The sequence below is a fragment of the Myxocyprinus asiaticus genome, chromosome 6, assembly GCF_019703515.2.
Source record: "Myxocyprinus asiaticus isolate MX2 ecotype Aquarium Trade chromosome 6, UBuf_Myxa_2, whole genome shotgun sequence".
Taxonomy (NCBI): domain Eukaryota; kingdom Metazoa; phylum Chordata; class Actinopteri; order Cypriniformes; family Catostomidae; genus Myxocyprinus; species Myxocyprinus asiaticus.
Genome location: NC_059349.1, coordinates 9,351,163 through 9,369,659, shown reverse-complemented (window position 1 = coordinate 9,369,659; position 18,497 = coordinate 9,351,163). Strand labels below are relative to the sequence as shown.

Below are 18,497 nucleotides of genomic sequence, written 5' to 3'. Positions count from 1 at the left end.
AAAACGTAAACCAACGTGGTTGAGTGTGTCAAAAGCTGAGAGGTTTAATGGCTCGGGAAGAAAAGAAACTTGTAGATTAATACAGCCAATGTGACTTTTATTTAGGAATATTCAACCATTGGGCAGAAATGGTTATAAATATCATTATCCAATAATCACAAACGGCTGTGATTGGTGCATGCTCACCAGCGCTGAGAAAAGTAACAGTGACCACGTGATAAAGACGTTTCAGCTGTGGCCTGAATAATAATTTACAGCTGAATACTGACACTGAGAAGCTGTGGCAGACTCTGAATTTACAGTAAACACACAATGAGAAAACAAAATAGAAGCTTAATTATCGAGACTTCTTAAGTGATCTATTAAAAGGTCCGTTAACCCCGCCCAGAACAGCTGAACTTTAGGAAACAGTTTAATGTGTTTGAGAAACCAGTCGTCTTCTGTTGTGACTCATTTGAGTTGATCATTTTATTCAGTTATGATGAGCTCTTTTAGTCTGGACGAAGAGCTGATTTGTGCAGTGTGTCGTGATATATTTGTTGAACCGGTGACTTTACCCTGCGGTCATAATTACTGTGAGCAGTGTGTGAATGAGCTGAAGAGATCTTTGAGAGAGAGTGAAGATGATGAAGATGAAGAGCACGTCCTGACTCGCTGTTACACATGCCCTCTGTGTTTGTCTCCGTGTGACTCTAGAGTGGAGCTGAAGAAAAACACGGTGCTCAACAACATCATTGAGAAATACCAGAGTAAAAGAGACATTATGTGCAGTGTGTGTAAAGGTGAACAGAAACTGACTGCGGAGAAAATGTGTGTGAACTGTGAAGAGTATTACTGCACTTTACATGTGATGCCACATCTGGAGAATAACACACTACGACAGCATGTGCTGGTGAATCCAGTGGCCAACTCCAGTAGATTGTGTAAGGAACATGGGAAAGAGCTGGAGTTATTCTGCAGTACTGATGGCACAGCTCTGTGTGTGTACTGTATGTTACCATCAGAGGCCAAACATCTGCAGGGACACAGTGTGGTCAAACTCTCGGATTCACTGGACTCTTTTAAGGTCACTCAAATGTTCCTTTAAAACAGTGGTTCTCAACCCTGTTCCTGGAGGCCCCCCAACACTGAACATTTTGTATATCTCCCTTTTTTGACACACCCAATTCAGGTCTTGGAGTCTCCACTAACGAGCTGACGAGTGTGTTTGATTAGGGAAATATCCAAAATGTGTAGTGTTACTTTCGGGGCCTCCAGGAACAGGGTTGGGAACCACTGCTCTAAAACATTCTCATTGACAGTATATCATGAAGTCATATTCACCGATTTCCTCATGTTGAGCAGTTGTTGATAATGAAGCTCTTCAGGGATTTCAAGACAAGTTCAAGCTAAATTGGGATGCCTGTGAAATATATTTTTCCACTACAAGCTACAATATAAGAACTAAGACAAAGATGGTGAATGTACATCAAATGAACACCGTATACACTTCATAAACAGCATACTGTACACCAAGACATAAAAGACTTGAACGAAATGACAGGCATTTTAATTTAGCATTTTATTTATTGTTATTCCATGGAATTCAACTTGGAAAGTTGATTCTAAGTTGATTTACTGATCACCTGTTAAAACTCTCATTTACACAGGAGGACTGCCGAGTTAAACTGGACAATGTCAAAGCTCATTTGTCTGAAGTTCAAGCTGGACTTTCTAAACTTGAGGAAATGTCATCCACCACTAAGGTAAGATATATTTCAAGTAAAATATGGATTGTTCTTTTTTTGAATGTTTTAATGGTTATTTTCACACAGGAGGGTCTTGAGAATAAGCAGCGAGAGTGTGCGGTGGTCTTGAGCAGGATCAGAATGTTCTTGGACTTTGAAGAGAAAGCCCAGCAGAAGCGTTTCTCGGTGGACTTGCAGCAAGAGGACCGGTGCGTGAGACAGAGAGCAGAGAGACTGAACAGGTTGAGAAGTAGATTACTGCAGGCACAAGAAGCTCTGATTCAGGCCAAAAGCTTTCATGACCCTTTGATGGTGCTGCAGGTGAGCTACTAATGCTGGATAATGCTGGCTTTTGTGTTTTGTTTTTGCAATGAATACCAAGACAAAGACTCAAAAGTAGTAATGCAGTGGGAGGAAAAGAGTGATAACAGACTAATTAGACTAATTTTAAACTGAACATGTTGTTATTATAAATCTTTTTATAAAATGTTTTTATTTTGGACTTCTTTAATAATACCAAAGTGCCAGAATATGGGGAGTGTTTGCCATAATACAATTTTTTACATTTGATATATATATATATATATATATATATATATATACACACATTTATATACATATATATATATACACATTTATATACATATATATATATATATAAAAAAAATTGTATTATGGCAAACACTGAGTATAATATATATATATGATTTTTTTTTACATTTAACATTCAATGCTGCATTTTGTTACTGGTTAATTATTGTTGTAAACATAAATGTCTTTTTTCCTTTAACAGACTATAAAAAACACAGACTGGTAAGCTACTGTTAAATTTGTATAAATTACTTGCGTATTTTTATTGTTTACACTTTGTATGTTCAGATTGATAGTTCCTGTTTTGTTTTTTCTTTAAGGACTGATTTGTTTGATAAACAAGATTGTGCAAATCAGATCTCAGAGGCAGTTGATTGGAATAATGTGAAACCTACAGCTGCATCAAAAATCTCCCCATTGTTCCAGTCCATCCACAAGATATTTGCTGGTAGGAATCCTCTTTATTTTTTTCTTTTTATAATACTGATAGTCACCACTTAGTTTAAGACTGGTTCCTTCGGTCACTTTGACACTGCGTCAGTAGCTGGGAAACATTTTCCAGGAGTTACAATCTCTGATCTCGATTGGCAGATGGTGCTTGATACTCCACCCCTGATGCGCATATCATATAAACTGGAGCACAGTGCCATGTAATTTTTTTCTCTTTAGGGTCGTGATAACATGTCTCGTGCTCTGAATGCCCGACTCATTGCTTCGTCGTTTGGATTTGCACACCTGAACAGCTTTCTGAAAGCTAAAGCTGCTCCATTATCCTCCCACTATACTCCTGTGGCCATTTTGCCCTGTTGTTGCTGGTGTTGACTGCAGGTCAGAAGACTGCCATGTTGCAACACAATGATTTAAGGTGCTTCAATGTCGTCTAACAGCCCTCTTACTTTCCCCGCTGTCGCATCCAGGAATGAGTTTTTGGTAGCGATGTGCCAGAAGACTGCCGTGTTGCAACGCAATGAATTAAGACTTATGCAGTGTTGTGTCCCTGACCCTCAAGACGCATATCTCTGTGTCCTCAATGCAGCCCTCTCACATTCCCCACCATCGTGAACCCGGGAACGATTTGGAGTGACGCAGGTCACTTCGGTGCTCATTTTACTGTTGTTGGCGACATGTTGGAACACTGCTATGTCGCAATCTTAGAATTTAAGGTGTACGTAATGCTTTACTCCAGCCTCAAGATGGCCTGGTAAGCGCCTCTGTGGTTCCATTGGTGGCCCTTTCACTTCCCTATCGTTGCGGGACGGGAACAATTTGTGGCATATCACAGGTCACTTCGATGCCTGTTTTGACTGTGGCCAGAATGTCACAACATGAACAAAGGACCATGTTTTGTATGTGGAGCAGTTTCTAAAAAAAACAAACTGCTTTTCCAGGACAGACCTCTCGCTTACCCCACTGTTGTATGCCGGGAACGAGAACACTATTCCAGTTTTGCGACTGTTATATTGCCATTGGCGGGTTGCAAGGTGCTTATCATGCCCCAGCACGACTGACAGACCTCGTAACAGCTGCACGAGGCCCACCACCACTATTGACTCAGTCGCATGGAACAACCGGTTCCCAAGGGTGGGCCATATGCTGACAAAACAGTCACTGGGCCTGCTTGACGGGGGTCTCCAGCTGGGTACCGAGTATGGTAATGCACAGTTATATACTTAAGTTCACAAGGCGACCACCTCGCTTCAACGGCAATTTGACCTCCATCACGGTGCGGGACGTGTAGATTTGATCGTTTTGATGTGATGTGAGGGCGTACCAGCATACTTCTACAGCCGTTGTTTTCTGGATGCCAAGAAGGTTGGTAGGCTGTGGCCGATATTAGACTTGAGGTGCTTAAGCTCGGCACTCACAAGCCTCCGTTAAAGGTGGTTACTCAGACCCGTTTTATCCCATTCTGTCTGTTTTACTAATTTGTATCAGTGGGCTCGTACTTCATGTGAAAAGTAGCCCCTTGCCACAGGCTGTTCTTGAGATTCGCCTTCAAGTGGGGCAGTGTAACTGTTCAAAGTCCTTCCCTTCATCTTGTCCCTGGCTCCTTACACATTTACTAAATGTGTTGTTGTGGCACTCGCTCAACTAAGGCTGAGCCGCATCTGTGATGTACATCAACTTCTGGCTACTTGGTATGCGAGCACAGGGATCTGTTGCTTATGCACCTGGAGCTTTGGGCCTCGAAGTCATTTGGCCAAACAGACTCTGCAGGGCTTGGATGCCCAAGCTCACAAATGGCCAGCAAAATGCAAATATGCATTCCCTGCTTTCTGCTTGATACACCAGGTGCTGTGCAAGGTTCAGGAAAACAGGGAAACTGTGCTGTTGTTTGCACCGGAGTGGCCCAACTGCCCTTGGTTCCTGGAGCTGGTAGAGCTGTTGGATGCTCTCCCGTGGATAATTCCACTGAGGAGGGATTTGCTCTCTTGCAGGCTTGAGGCACGATCTGGCATCCCTGGTTGGAGTTGTGGAAACGTAATGTTTGACCCACCTGATATTCATGGGATGTCACATCCAGTGCTTGACACCTTACAATAGGCCAGAGCCCACTCAATGAGGCAGCTATATGCCCTAAAATGGTGAGTTTTCACTGACTGGTGTTCCTCCGACAGCGAGGACCCAGCGTGTTGCCCTGTGCAGACAATGCTCCACTTTTTACAAGAGCATTTGGATGCAGGTCTCTCTTCATCCACGCTTAAAGTGTATGTTGCTGCCGTAGCAGAGATCCATGACCCTTTGGGTGAATTTTCAGTGGGTTAACACCCTTTGGTCAGTAAGTTCCGGTGAGAAACGAGATGGCTAAGGTCCTCTCGCTCTACTACCATCACAGTCTGGGACTTAGCACTGGTATTAAATGTGGTTTCCCCATTCGAGCCACTAGAGGCAGTAAGCTGGTGCATACTCTCTCTGAAGACTGTGCTGCTACTTGTTTGACTTCAGTCAAATGTGTCGGGGACCTTAAGGCCTTATCATTCAAAGATTCTTGCTTAGAGTTCAGACCGGGCTTGTCGAAAGCCATTCTCAACCCTTGAGTAGGTTATTGGCCAAAGTTTTTGACCACTCCTTTCAGGGCTCAGGTTGTCACCTTGCAAGTTTTCTCTCCTCCGTTTGAGTCAGACGAGGCACAGAGACAGCAGACGCTCTGCTGTGTAAGGGCACTACACATCTATATTGATCTTACAAGTCAATTCAGGCTGTCAGATCAGCTCTTTGTTTGCTTTGGAGGAGGTTTAAAGGGTTTGGCAATCTCCAAGCAAAGTCTTTCTCACTGGGTTGTTGATGGCTTTTCACTCGCTTTTAATTTGCGAGGCAAAGCTGTGGTGTAAATAAGATTTTATGTACAATGTTTCACTACCCGGAATGGCTAGTGTTATTGTTGTACTTTCAAATATAAATGGTTTTGAGTTTTTGACCCCTTTTACACTTATTAAGATGTGTCTCGGGTGATCCAATCACATGACGTCAGGTGAGAGACATCGCTGTTTACACCTGGTTTCTTAAATGCGTCTCCTTTGACCACTTGTGTTCGGATTTGAAGGGGAGGGTTTCATGATGACATACATCAGTCACTATGTTACTGTGTTACTGCATGATATTAAACCGCAAAAAGTCAGAAAAGACAAGGCGCGAAAACACGGCGTGCTGTTTCTCCCAGATGCAGTTAAAATTTAATCTAAGCACAAATGCAACATGTCAAGCAGAATTATTTGTTATTTTAGTGGATTACCTGTATTAAAGGAGCTTCAGGTGTTTGTGCTTCTCATCTGTGTTGACATCAGACACACTGAAGAAGATCTGTGAAGTTCTCATGATTGTGTATGTATCCGCTTTCTTTAATTTTCGAATCGAATGGTTATTTCCTTTTAAAGCCGCCCGTAACCGGCAAAGTTTAAACTCTTGTTTTAGTGGAGCAGTTGATTGACAAGTAAGGGGTGACACTTCACTGCTTCTGGGATGTATTCAGGACGGATTAACATTTGCACCTCATGCAATGTGGAGACGTGTTTTTGACCACATTGGTATGTGGTTTTTGTGATCCAATCACAATACGTTTAAGACCCTGTTTAGATATGTATTTAGGGCTGACCACATGTGATCGGAAATGCATCTTAATACTAGGTGTAAACGGGGTCTTTCTCTCTTCTTTCCTATTTTTCAATACCCTATTGGCTAGTAGGCAATTCCTTCGTCTGTATGAATCAATAGCATGGCCTGATGGTAAACAATTCCCATAGCATCAGTTACTGACGCAGTGTCGAAGTGACTGACTTGAAAGGGAATGTTCTGGTTACCACTGTAACCTTAGTTCCCTGAAAGTAAGTAATGAGATGCTGCATATGTTTGCGACACTACTGATTTCTCACAGTTAAAGGACTGAGGAATGCACTCTCTTCCCTTCAGTTGAAAAATCCATATGAAATGTCGCTGTGCTCAGGTTGAAATGCCGCAATGACGTGCACATCAAGGGTGGAGCGTAGAGCGCCATCTGACAATAGATTAGTGTGATTCTAAGGCCTTCAGAGATCATCTACTGATGCAGTGTCTCGTTCCTCCTTTCAGGGAACCAAGGTTACAGTCGTAACAAGAACGTTTTCTGTATTTATGCTGTTTCTATGTAGTTTTTCATGAAGTGTGTCCTTGTTTAACATCCAGGAGATGATATTGTGTTGAATTCCGTATCGGCACACCACAGACTCAAGTTGAACCCGGCACGCAACACTGTGTGGCTGACAGAAGATGGTGGGCCTTGTTCTGGAGAACTTTACTGTGTGATGGGTGAAGCTTCATTCTCCTGTGGTGTCCACCATTGGGAGGTTGATGTTTCTTCTGTCTACTCTTGGGCAGTTGGAGTGTCATACAGTTGTCAGCAGGGCTCAGGTCTCGGTTATGCTCTTGGCAGGAATGATCTGTCCTGGAGCTTACACTACAACAGGAACCGCAGGCAGTTCTGTGCCCAGCATGACTGGCTTCAGTTCAGCTTCTCAGATTCTGTCACTGGCCTCCCCACCCGAGTAGGTGTTTTTCTGGACGTGGATATTGGTTTCCTGTCTTTCTATGATGCCATTAGAATGAAGCATCTTTATACATTTTATTGTAACCTCCAAGGTCCAGTGTATCCAGCTTTCTGTCTGGGTGTGGAGAACAAAATGGAGGATTTCCAGCAGATGAGGGTGTTAAACCCCATGTCAGATTGAAGACAATAACTTAAACATCACAAACTGACAGCAGTTCAATTATGACATGTAAAGACATGCAGGTACTGTTTGAACATAAAAAACTATTGGACATGGATATTTCTTCAGGCTGAGAAGGTAAAAATTACTTAGAACTTTCAGTAAATTGAAAAACTCATGGGATTCTTGTTGCACAACAAATTTAATAAAGTTGGGTAAAATGTATTTCTGAATGTAAGTCACATTTTTCATGTGTCTTCAGAGTAAACTGTTTGCTTAAGTAAGCACAGGTTTGGTTTCTTTTGTTGGTTACAAACTTTAAACTCACTGTAAGTATCTGTGTACAAAATTATCATAGTCAACAGGTTTGAGCAAATCTCTGGCTGCTTTTTTGTCACCCAATTATTGTTCCTGTTAATAGGCTGCCAATGAAATCATGCTTGCATACAGAAGTATGAAATCCCTTCTTTAACCCCCCAACCCCCCCCCCCCATTATTTGTGTTTTACATTTTGAGCACTGTGAATTTCTATTAAGTAAAATCCATTTAAAAAATAAAAAAAAAATCACACACTCGTTTATTTAATTTGTCTACTAACAATGTCCAACGGTACACATGCGTGTACATGCATCACAGGAGATTTGTCACGTCATTGTCATCAGCACATCTCAAATTCTGTATTGTGTTTAATAGAATTCTGTGGTGGAAATGACACTAATGGAAATACAATTGTTAACATTTTTAAATAAAATGGCAGACTGCTTTGTATTGTTAAGGCTAATTCATAGCTTACATTTTATATGTCCTTAATATACACAACTAATATTTTCACACTTTTTGTGTAATTTGGCGAAATAACTGCTTGATTGGAAATGACAGCCAATAAAAATACTCTGCTCACAAGGGATATGTATCTTGAATTTCATTTGTCTGTTTCAAACATCACTTTATTTGGGGCAAAATTGTTTGGTGTGGTGGAAATGATGGCACAACTGTGGAACAGTTTTAATTTGAGAAAAAATATAGAAATTATTTCATATTAAATATCCAAACCATATAAACTTGAATGCTTATTGGATTCAATCATTTTCAGGTGGTATGTATTTGTGTAATGAGGGAGGGTGTGGTGAAAGTGACTAACACCTTATATCAAGGTGTTCATAATTATTAGGCAGCTTCATTACCTCAGGTCAAATGCGCCAAGAGATTTAACTGACACTGAAAAGTCAAACATTTTAAAATGCCTCTCAGATGGATGCAACACTCTTAAAATAGCTAAACTATTGAGGCGTGACCACCGGACAATCAAACGTTTTGTTGTGAATAGTCAACTGGGGCGCAAAAAACGCATGGAGAAGAAAAGGTGCAAATTAACTGCAAAAGACTTGAGGAGAATTAAACGTGAAGCTACCAGGAACCCATTATCCTACAATGCTACCATATTCCAGAACTGCAACCTACCTGGAGTGTCCAGAAGTACAAGGTGTCAAGTGCTCAGAGACATGGCCAAGGTCAAGAAGGCTAAACCCCGACACCACTGAATATATTCACAAGTTGAAGCGTCAAGTTTGGGCAAAGAAATATATGAAGACAGATTTTTCAAAGGTTTAATGGACAGATGAAATGAGAGTGACTCTTGATGGACCAGATGGATGGGCCCATGGCTGGATCACTAATGGACACAGGGCACCACTTCGAGTCAGGTGCCAGCAAGGTGGAGGAGGGGTACTGGTATGGGCTGCTATCATTAAGGATGAGGTAGTTGGACCTTTTTGAGCTGAAGATGGACTGAAACTCAAATCTCAAACCTACTGCCAGTTTCTGGAAAGTACTTTCTTCAAGCAGTGGTACAGGAAGAAGTCCTCAGCATTCAAGGTGGCCATGATCTTTATGTAGGACAATGCTCCATCACATGCATCCAAGTACTCCACTGCTTGGCTAGCCAGCAAGGGCCTCAAATATGCCCAAATAATGACTTGGCCCTCTTCCTCACCTGACTTAAATCCAACTGAGAACTTGTGGGCCCTTCTCAAACGTGAGATTTACAGTGAGGAAAGACAATGTAATGTACAACCTGGAGTCCAAATGCTTTTGTCTACATTTACATATATCCATTGTTGTTTTTTAGTATCCCCTTTTCTCCCCAATTTAGAATGCCCAATTCCCACTGCTTACTGGGTGGCACAGTTACTCACCTCAATCCGGGTGGCGGAGGACAAGTCTCAGTTGCCTCCGCTTCTGAGACAGTCAATCTGTGCATCTTATCATGTGGCTCACTGTGCATAACACCGCGGAGACTCCGCACGTGGAGGCTCATGCTACTCTGTGCGATCCACGCACAACTTACCACATGCCCCATTGAGAGCGAGAACCCCTAATCGTGACCACGAGGAGGTTACCCCATGTGACTCTACCCTCTCTAGCAGCCGGGCCAATTTGGTTGCTTAGAAGACCTGGCTGGACTCACTCAGCACACCCTGGATTCGAACTCGCGACTCCAGGGGTGTATCCATTGTTGTTTTTAACTAACTAAAGTGTGCTTGTGCTATCTTACATTAATAAAATGCCACTTGCTTTAATATTTTGTTATCTAAAGCAATGGCATTCATACATTTAAAGTGTGGCTTAAATGTGTATAGCTGATAGGAAAAAATGCCCCAAAAGTATTTCCATATGAACACCATAAAGCACACTTACAGACAGAATGACGATGAGCATGCCGACCGCTGAGAGAACTCCATCACTGATAGTGTCTCTGTGTTTGGCAGGATATTTAATGGACTCGTCAGAGCAGTAGAAACCTCATCTGTAAGGCTTCACTGCACCACACTCGATGACCAGAAATGGCAAGGCAGCTACAGAGTTGAATAAAACAAGATAGGTTTGCTAAGAAATGTGAATTGAGAATATTAATGGGAAGGAGCACAGGTGGTTTTTAAAAGCCCTAAAGCATAATAAGCCTAGACAATAAGCATCACTATGAATATTGATCATACTGAAGGTTAGGGATTTGAACAAAGCCATAGCCTTGAGTATCAAACTTTGACCCATTAAAATTTGTGCAGCTGACATGAATGATAACTCAAATTGTTTGGCTGGTTGGGTTGAGACATGTTATTACTTTTCAAAAGCAATTGGACTTAGGATTTCTGGTTGACGAAGGATAAACTAAAAAAAAAAAAAAATCCCACAGACCAGCACTGGAGACACTCGAGTCAAATAACAGGACCAGAATGTCACAGAGATTTGGGGATGGGCTCTTTTAATTTGGGCCAGAAGCAAACACTACTTTAGACTCCATTTATACCTGGCATTAACATGCATTTTCGGTGATCGGAACTTAGCCACATTCATTGCCAGGTGTAAATGCACCCAAAACGCATTGTGAACAGATTAAGATTAGATCACTGAAACCACATTCAGAGGTGGCTAGGGGTTAGGTTATGAAATCTCTATCCGATTACTATGGAGCATTTGACTGCAAGGTGTAAATGCAATCCAGCATATACTATCCTGATATGAAATGCATGCTAATTAATGCATGTAGGAGGGTTTACATACTGTACCATAACACCACAGCAACAACATATAAATGTCCTGTCAACCACTCTGTCAACCACTCACCTTTTTTCACTAAGGAGCCAATTTTTTTATTTTTAGTTGATGCATTTTTACAAAAGAGCCATAGCAAAAAGTAAAAAAAAAAAATGTTCAATAAAAATTTTATTATGCACATAGACTACTCAAAAACACAAAAGCAAACAAATATGCAAAAATTAATAGGTATCATGTTGCAATATGGAATTGAGTACACGTGTTTGTGCGGGTCTCCATAAAATTATTTTATTTTACAATTGTTCATGAAAAAGTTAACTTCCCTATTGGGCTGGGCAACATGTACAAAAATATTTTAATGATAACTGCCTTAAAAAATATCGTGCCCCAGCACGTTTTTTTCCTAAAAACACCCCAGCCGAGGATCAGTGAATATTTTTGCTTTATTGATTTTGCTTTAAAAATTTAATTAATTTATTGAAACACAAAAATCTTAGAAGACATTTCTAAATTCAAACTGCACTTTAAACGAAACAAAAAAAGCAATAAAATAAAGTGATAAAAAAAATCTTATTTAACCACCTCCCCAAATCCAAACATTTACCATCTCCAATGGCTCCATTTGCGATCACACAAGCATCCATCAACAACAACAGGTGGAAAATCACTAATAGCCTACAGATTCAGAACTAAAGATAATTATAAATGTAAAGATAATAATAATAATCATCTTCTTCTTCTTTCGGCTGCTCCCGTTAGGAGTCGCCACAGCGGACCATCCGTGATCAGCATGTTTGACTTGGCACAGGTTTTCACCAGATGCCATTCGTGACGCAACCCCCAGTGGCTGGGAGACTGTAACAACAATAATAATCATAAAAAATAAGCCTACTAAATACACTTGTGTTCCCAAAATATATATAAACTGTATGTTACTAAATCTGCAGAGTTGCATTCACAATGCGTAAGAGCGAACTGCTCAATGGAAATAAAGCACATTAAACTCACAGCACCTCCTTAGATGATCGGAGATAATTTGCAGCATTCTCATAGACGACATTATTCTTGCAAACAGTTTTCAGACAAATGAAACAGAGAAAAAGGAGTGAAAACTCTTTACATGCACTTGTTCCACAAGACAGGGTCCCGCTGCCTGCCTCTGAACAAACAGCGAATCAGACACGAGCTTTGACGGCTTTTCTTCTGCCTGTTCTTAAAAATATAATAAAGTGTGTTCCTTCAAGCACGTGTCTTTGTGACTAACAGCATTTCTTGTCATGTATCACACCGAGACATCTTACAGTTCATTACTTGCGCATGTAATACCTGCATTTGAACGAGGAGCTTGCGAACTGGGTTGAGCCTCATTGCATTTGGAGGGTAGCATAAAATCGCTCGTAGAAAATGCTCTTAACCGCTAAGATCAATAGTTATTGGGAAACGAGGCCCAGAACTCTATGTATGTGCGTGTCTTGGAGAAGTGCTTTCATTGCACTCGTGAACAGCAGAGCTCACTGCGCACACATATCAAATCAGACGCGCATCGGTGGCCTTTCTTTCATCTGTTCTTCAAATATAATCACGTGTTTCGTCAAACGCGCATCTTTGTGTCTAATTTCTTGTTCTATATTACTCTGAGAAGTCTTACAGGTCACCTTCCACAGTGGCTGGTGCAACAGCAAAATTACCCACCACTGCACATGAAAAATCCGCATTTGGCAGGTGTTAATTTCAAACCTTGTTCACCAGGAGTAGGCTGTACGACAAATTCGGGAGAAAGAAAATCAAAACAGTGTCATTGACTTCAAGCTTTGCAATCACACCCACACTTTCTGCAAGAAAATGATCTCTAGAAATTTTTAAACGGCGAGCCAGTTGATTATTAACAAAGAGCCACTTGTGGCTCACGAGCCATAGGTTCCTGACCCCTGCCCTATAGCTTCATGGCAGCAAGTTTTTAACAGACAAGCACCAATTATATTGTCTTCATAAAATGTCAATATCTACTTCAAATGTACAGCAGTAGTGGGCAGATTTGGGTTTTGGTAAGTGTCACAGGCTTTACTTTTGAAAGCCAAATGTGGTATTGAGCAATTTCTACTTTTTCAGGTTTGTTCGGTTTTGGACAATTTTAACAGACTTTTTTCACACCCATTTTTGAAAAAGAATAAAATGAAGTTTCAGCTGTAGTCCTGAAATGTGAATAAGGCTCAAAATGTTACCAAAAGAAAGGAGAAAAAATACAATAATATGCTATTAGCTGAAATGGTGACCTTGATCTTAAGGCAACTGTACAGGTATAAACATTGTTTGGCAAGTTTTTGTTTTAAGCAGCAGTAACATCATTTGGCTTTAATAATTTGTCAAAACTTTAGTTGGATTCCAAATGGTGAAACTTACAAGAAATGGTGACCAGTTATAGCACCTAAAATATACACTTTACCAAGATATACATTACACATACGCATGAATTTTAACCTCAAATCTTGATGTAATAAAGTATTTGTTTTCTTTATATCTTGTCTTTTCAAATGCTTTCACTGCCCCACTGTGTAAAAACAAAGAAACAAAAAAGCAAAAACCACATGATGACAATAATAACTGTTCAGGGCAGAGAAAACAAATATGACGTAACCATTTATAACTTAAGCTAATAAAAAATATAACACTGAAAAATAGGCAGAATAGGTCCAGCCCAACCAGTAGTTTATTTCGTCTGTAATCTTTGCAGTCACTGTTGTTGTTCAGTCCGTTTCTGCTGTCCACAGTCATGACTTTCGCCACCAGTAACTGTTTAGCGTGATCTTTTCTCTAAAGACTACAAAATATTTATGGCGGGTTGTGCAGATGAGAAACAGCACTTTGTTCACGGGAAAACCTTTGTCAACTCAAACTCTTGCATTCAATTCTAACTGACCTTAACACTAGTCTGCAGCACTACTTCACAATCTCTCATTCTGTGACTGCCTCATTTTTATAAAATGACAAAAACAACCTGGTCTCACACTGAAAACGTGACTCTAAATACATTTTTGCAAAACTTGTACGTGTCTCCAGGTACAATTCCCTGCAGTTTCCAGGAGAAATGAACACTAGAGGGGCTACAACTGTGTGTTTTATTCACTTTCACTCAAATCATGACATTTACTCAGAACGTGCTATTTTATGATATGGATACACTTTTACTCAAACACATTTTTGAAAAACATTACATTTTAATATTTTTATTACAGACTCACCTACATATACACCGATCAGCCACAACATTAAAACCACCTGCCTAATATTGTGTAGGTCCCCCTCGTGCCGCCAAAACAGCACCAACCCGCATCTCAGAATAGCATTCTGTGATGATATTATTCTCACCACAATTGTACAGAGTGGGTATCTGAGTTACCGTAGACTTTGTCAGTTCGAACAAGTCTGGCCATTCTCTGTTGACCTCTCTCATCAACAAGGTGTTTTCATCCACAGAACTGCCGCTCACTGGGTGTTTTTTTGTTTCTGGCACCATTCGGAGTAATTTCTAAAGACTGTTGTGAGTGAAAATCCCAGGAGATCAGCAGTTACAGTTATACTCAAACCAGCCCGTCTGGCACCAACAATCATCAAGCAATTATCTAATCAGCCAATCGTGTGGCAGCAGTGCAGTGCATAAAATCAGGCAGATACAGGTCAGGAGCTACAGTTAATGTTCACATCAACCATCAAAATGGGGATTTTTTTTTTTTTTTTCTCAGTGATTTAGACCGTGGCAAGAGTGTTGGTGCCAGATGGGCTGGTTTGAGTATTTCTGTAACTGCTGATCTCCTGGGATTTTCACGCTCAACAGTCTCTAGAATTTACTCAGAATGGTGCCAAAAACAAAAAACATCCAGTGGGCGGCAGTTCTGTGGACGGAAATGCCTTGTTGATGAGAGAGGTCAACAGAGAACAGGGGGTTGTGACCCTGAAAACTTCCAAGTCAGGCTCAGCATAGCACATCTGAAGTTATGCATCGTGTGCAAATACACAATATTTAGTCATTATTTCACACACTAGCCCATCCGAGTTCATAATGACATTCGTTATACCAGCATTTTGGCAAAAATATGCAGTACACTCACACCTGTCCAGACTAGTGATTGTCATCATGATTTTATTCTAAGTTGCCTTGCTCAGGCACAAATAATTGTAGCTCATAAAATACCCCTTGTGGAGTTTGAACCTACAATCATTGGGTGAGATTTTTTAACAATTAAGCCACAACAGCCACTAAACTATTTCTAAGTCATTTGTTTGGAGGTCTCCGGTAGTGTTGCTACATCTCAGCTGTTAGAACTTTGTGCTAACACCACAAAGGTCATGGTTTCAATTATCATGGAACACACTGAATGCACTGTAAGTGCACCTGCAACCAGACAAATGTCCTCTAGAGACACTCCTTTCACCCAAACCCAAGAGGAAGCCATGCTCCTAGCAGAATGAGCTTTATCATCCACAAGGCATTGCACACCTTGCAAATTGTAAGGGAAGCGTAATGGCCTCAACAACCCAATGAGAAAGTCTCTGTTTAGAGACGGCCAAACCATTTGTGCAGCCTTCAAAGCATCAAAGAGCTGTTCTGACAACCTGCATTGACTCATCCAGTTAACATACATGGGCAATGTCCTTACTGGACAAAGAATGTGCAGCCTCTTTTCCTCCTCCAACTCAACTGGAGGAGGGGAGAATGGATAGTGTAGAGCCGCTCACATGCAAATCGGCTTCCCTCGATATCATGGCACATGCGAACATTTGAATTCTATATGTGGTCTTTCTATTTTAAAGTGCGATGAAGCAATACAACCACGTCAAATGGCTCGACAGCACTGACATTATGAACAGCACTGACGAGGGAAAGAGATAACACCTGCCTGCACCAACATCAATTACAAGATTTTTCACAATTACACATAAACACCCTTACTTACATTTATCACAGTAAACTGTAACAATATTTTTTCAATACAACTGTGGAAGATGTAGTCAAGAAAAAACATGGATCGCACATTCTCTCCTGTCAGAAACAAGTCATGGAAATACAGTGCCTTGCAAAAGTATTCAGACCCCTGACCAATTCTCTCATATTACTGAATTACAAATGGTACACTGAAATTTCATTCTGATTTATATTTTATTTTAAAACACTGAAACTCAAAAATCAATTATTGTAAGGTGACATTGTTTTTTTTTGTTGGGAAATATTTTTATGAAAAATAAAAAATGGAAATATCTTGCATAAGTATTCAACCCCCAAACATTAATATTTGGTTGAGCTACCTTTTGCTGCAATAACTGCTTTAAGTCTTTTGGGGTGCATATGTACCAGCTTTGCACAGTGATGAAGTGATTTTTGGCCCATTCTTCTCAGCAGATTTGCTCCAGGTTGTTCAGGTTGGTTTGGTGACGCTTGTGGACTGCAACTTTCAAATAGTGCTACAGATTCTCAATAGGATTGAGATCAGGACTTTGACTGGGCCACTGTAGGACATTTATCTTTTTGTTCTTGAGCCACTCCAATGTTGCTTTGGCCTTGTGCTTGGGATCATTGTCATGCTGAAAGGTGAATTTCCTCCCAAGCTTCAGTTTTTTAGCAGACTGAAGCAGGTTCTCTTGCAGTATTTCCCTATATTTTGCTCAATCCATTCTTCCTTCAATTCTAACAAAATGACCAGACCCTGAGAAGCATCCCCACAGCATGATGATGCCACCACCATACTTCACTGTAGGGATGGTGTGTCTTGAGGCGTAGGAAGTGTTAGGTTTGCACCACACATAGCGCTTTGAGTTTTGGCCAAAAAGCTCTATCTTGGTCTCGTCTGCCAAAAAACCTTCTTCCACATTGCAGCTGGTTCACTCACATGCTTTCTGGCAAACTCCAAACGGCTTCTTTCTTGCCACCCTCCCATACAGGCCAGTGTTATGCAGTGCTCTTGATATGGTTGACTGGTGCACCATTACTCCACTCCCAGCCACTGAACTCTGTAGCTCCTTTCAAAGTGATTGTTGGCCTCTCTGTGGCTTCTCTCACAAGTATCCTTATTGGTAGAGCACTGAGTTTTGAGGGATGGCCTTTTCTTGGCAGTGCCTGGGTGGTGTGGTGCAGCTTCCACTTCTTGATTATTGATGCAACTGTGCTCACTGGGATATCCAAACATCTGGGTATTATTTTGTACCCTTTCCCTAATCTATGCATTTTTATTACTTTATCTCTAACTGCTGTGGAATGCTCTTTGGTCTCCATTTTCCTTCAGATTCACAGCCTGACCAATGATCCTTCAACAATGGGTTTTTTAATCCAGAAAATGTGATTGCAACTTTAATGATTCACAGGTGGATGCCAATGTTAAAGTAATTGCGTCCTTGTTAGGGCATTTTCTTTCATCGTTGTAACATTGCAGCTTCCACAGCACAGGGGTTGAATACTTATGCAAGATATTTCAGTTTTTTTTATTTCCCAACATAAAACCAATGTCACTAATTGATTTTGAGTTCCAGTGTTTTAAAATAAAATATCAAACAGAATGAAATTTCATTGCACCATCTGTAATTCAGTAATATGAGATAATTGGTCAGGGGTCTGAATACTTTTGCAAGGCACTGTATAAGTACTTTGTATTGAAAGACTTGCTTGACTGTAGAGATGACAAACTGTCACTGTAATGTTTACCTCATTCCATAAGGCAATGAGCTGTCAAACGATCTAGGATCACATGTATGTGAATTTTTTTTCTGTATATATTTTTTCAATAACTGAAGTACAGAAAGTACTTTCAAGAACTGAAGACTGAAGTCAGGGAGCTCATTAAAATATTCAAATAATATTTTGATTGCATTTGTGAGATAATTAATACAGTATAATCGATTATGTGAAATAGGAACATATTTGAATTGAAATCGCATCATGGCAGGCTTTGAGGTATCGGCAAACGGATTGCTGGCTAAGAGAATCGATATAAGATTGTATCATGATGAAACTGCCAATATACACCCCTAATTTTTATTTGTATAGTGCTTTTCACAACACACATTGTTTCAAAGCAGCTTTACAAAAATGTATGGTATAACAGAAAATGAAGCCATAATGTCTGAAAGTCCTAATTATGTGTTTTAAAAATAATTTAAATATAAGGTTAGTCAATATAATTTAAATTTCTCTCTCATTTACTTACAAGTATGGGGGCTCAACCACAGTACTCAGAAAGCCTATTAAACAGACAAACTAATGACAACCAGCTCATAAAACAATGCAATCCATGCACAGTAGACATTAAATTTATTCTGTCAAACGTGACTGTAGAGTATGCCGTTAAAAAATGAGTTGTATTTAGACCTAAAACCACCATCCTTCTTCTCAACCAGATAATAACGGCTGTAGAAGCATTTCTGTGATTCACATGCTGGTACGCTCTCAATCACATCT

The 18,497-nt window shown here is 40.4% G+C and overlaps 1 protein-coding gene across 2 annotated transcripts; it reads left to right on the top strand.

Moving 5' to 3' along the window:
- The first annotated feature begins 57 nt into the window (after nucleotides 1–57).
- Nucleotides 58–8,398, top strand: LOC127441946 (E3 ubiquitin-protein ligase TRIM41-like). Of its 2 annotated transcripts, XM_051699541.1 has the most exons (6): nucleotides 58–1,066; nucleotides 1,650–1,745; nucleotides 1,815–2,048; nucleotides 2,521–2,540; nucleotides 2,639–2,766; nucleotides 6,978–8,398. In XM_051699541.1, the coding sequence occupies exons 1-6, from the start codon at nucleotides 479–481 to the stop codon at nucleotides 7,517–7,519; spliced, it is 1,608 nt and encodes a 535-aa protein (XP_051555501.1). In that variant the 5' UTR covers nucleotides 58–478; the 3' UTR covers nucleotides 7,520–8,398. The 2 variants fall into 2 exon arrangements, with proteins under 2 accessions (XP_051555501.1, XP_051555500.1); XM_051699540.1 differs by having other exon boundaries at nucleotides 1,650–2,048.
- The last annotated feature ends 10,099 nt before the right edge of the window (nucleotides 8,399–18,497 follow it).

Excerpts from the sequence above, each read along its gene's own strand:
- LOC127441946 (XM_051699540.1), top strand. The coding sequence starts at position 479 with ATGATGAGCTCTTTTAGTCTGGACGAAGAGCTGATTTGTGCAGTGTGT. Across the intron at positions 1,067-1,649 it reads ATTCACTGGACTCTTTTAAG|GAGGACTGCCGAGTTAAACT; the intron begins GTCACTCAAATG and ends TCATTTACACAG. Across the intron at positions 2,541-2,638 it reads ACTATAAAAAACACAGACTG|GACTGATTTGTTTGATAAAC; the intron begins GTAAGCTACTGT and ends TTTTTCTTTAAG.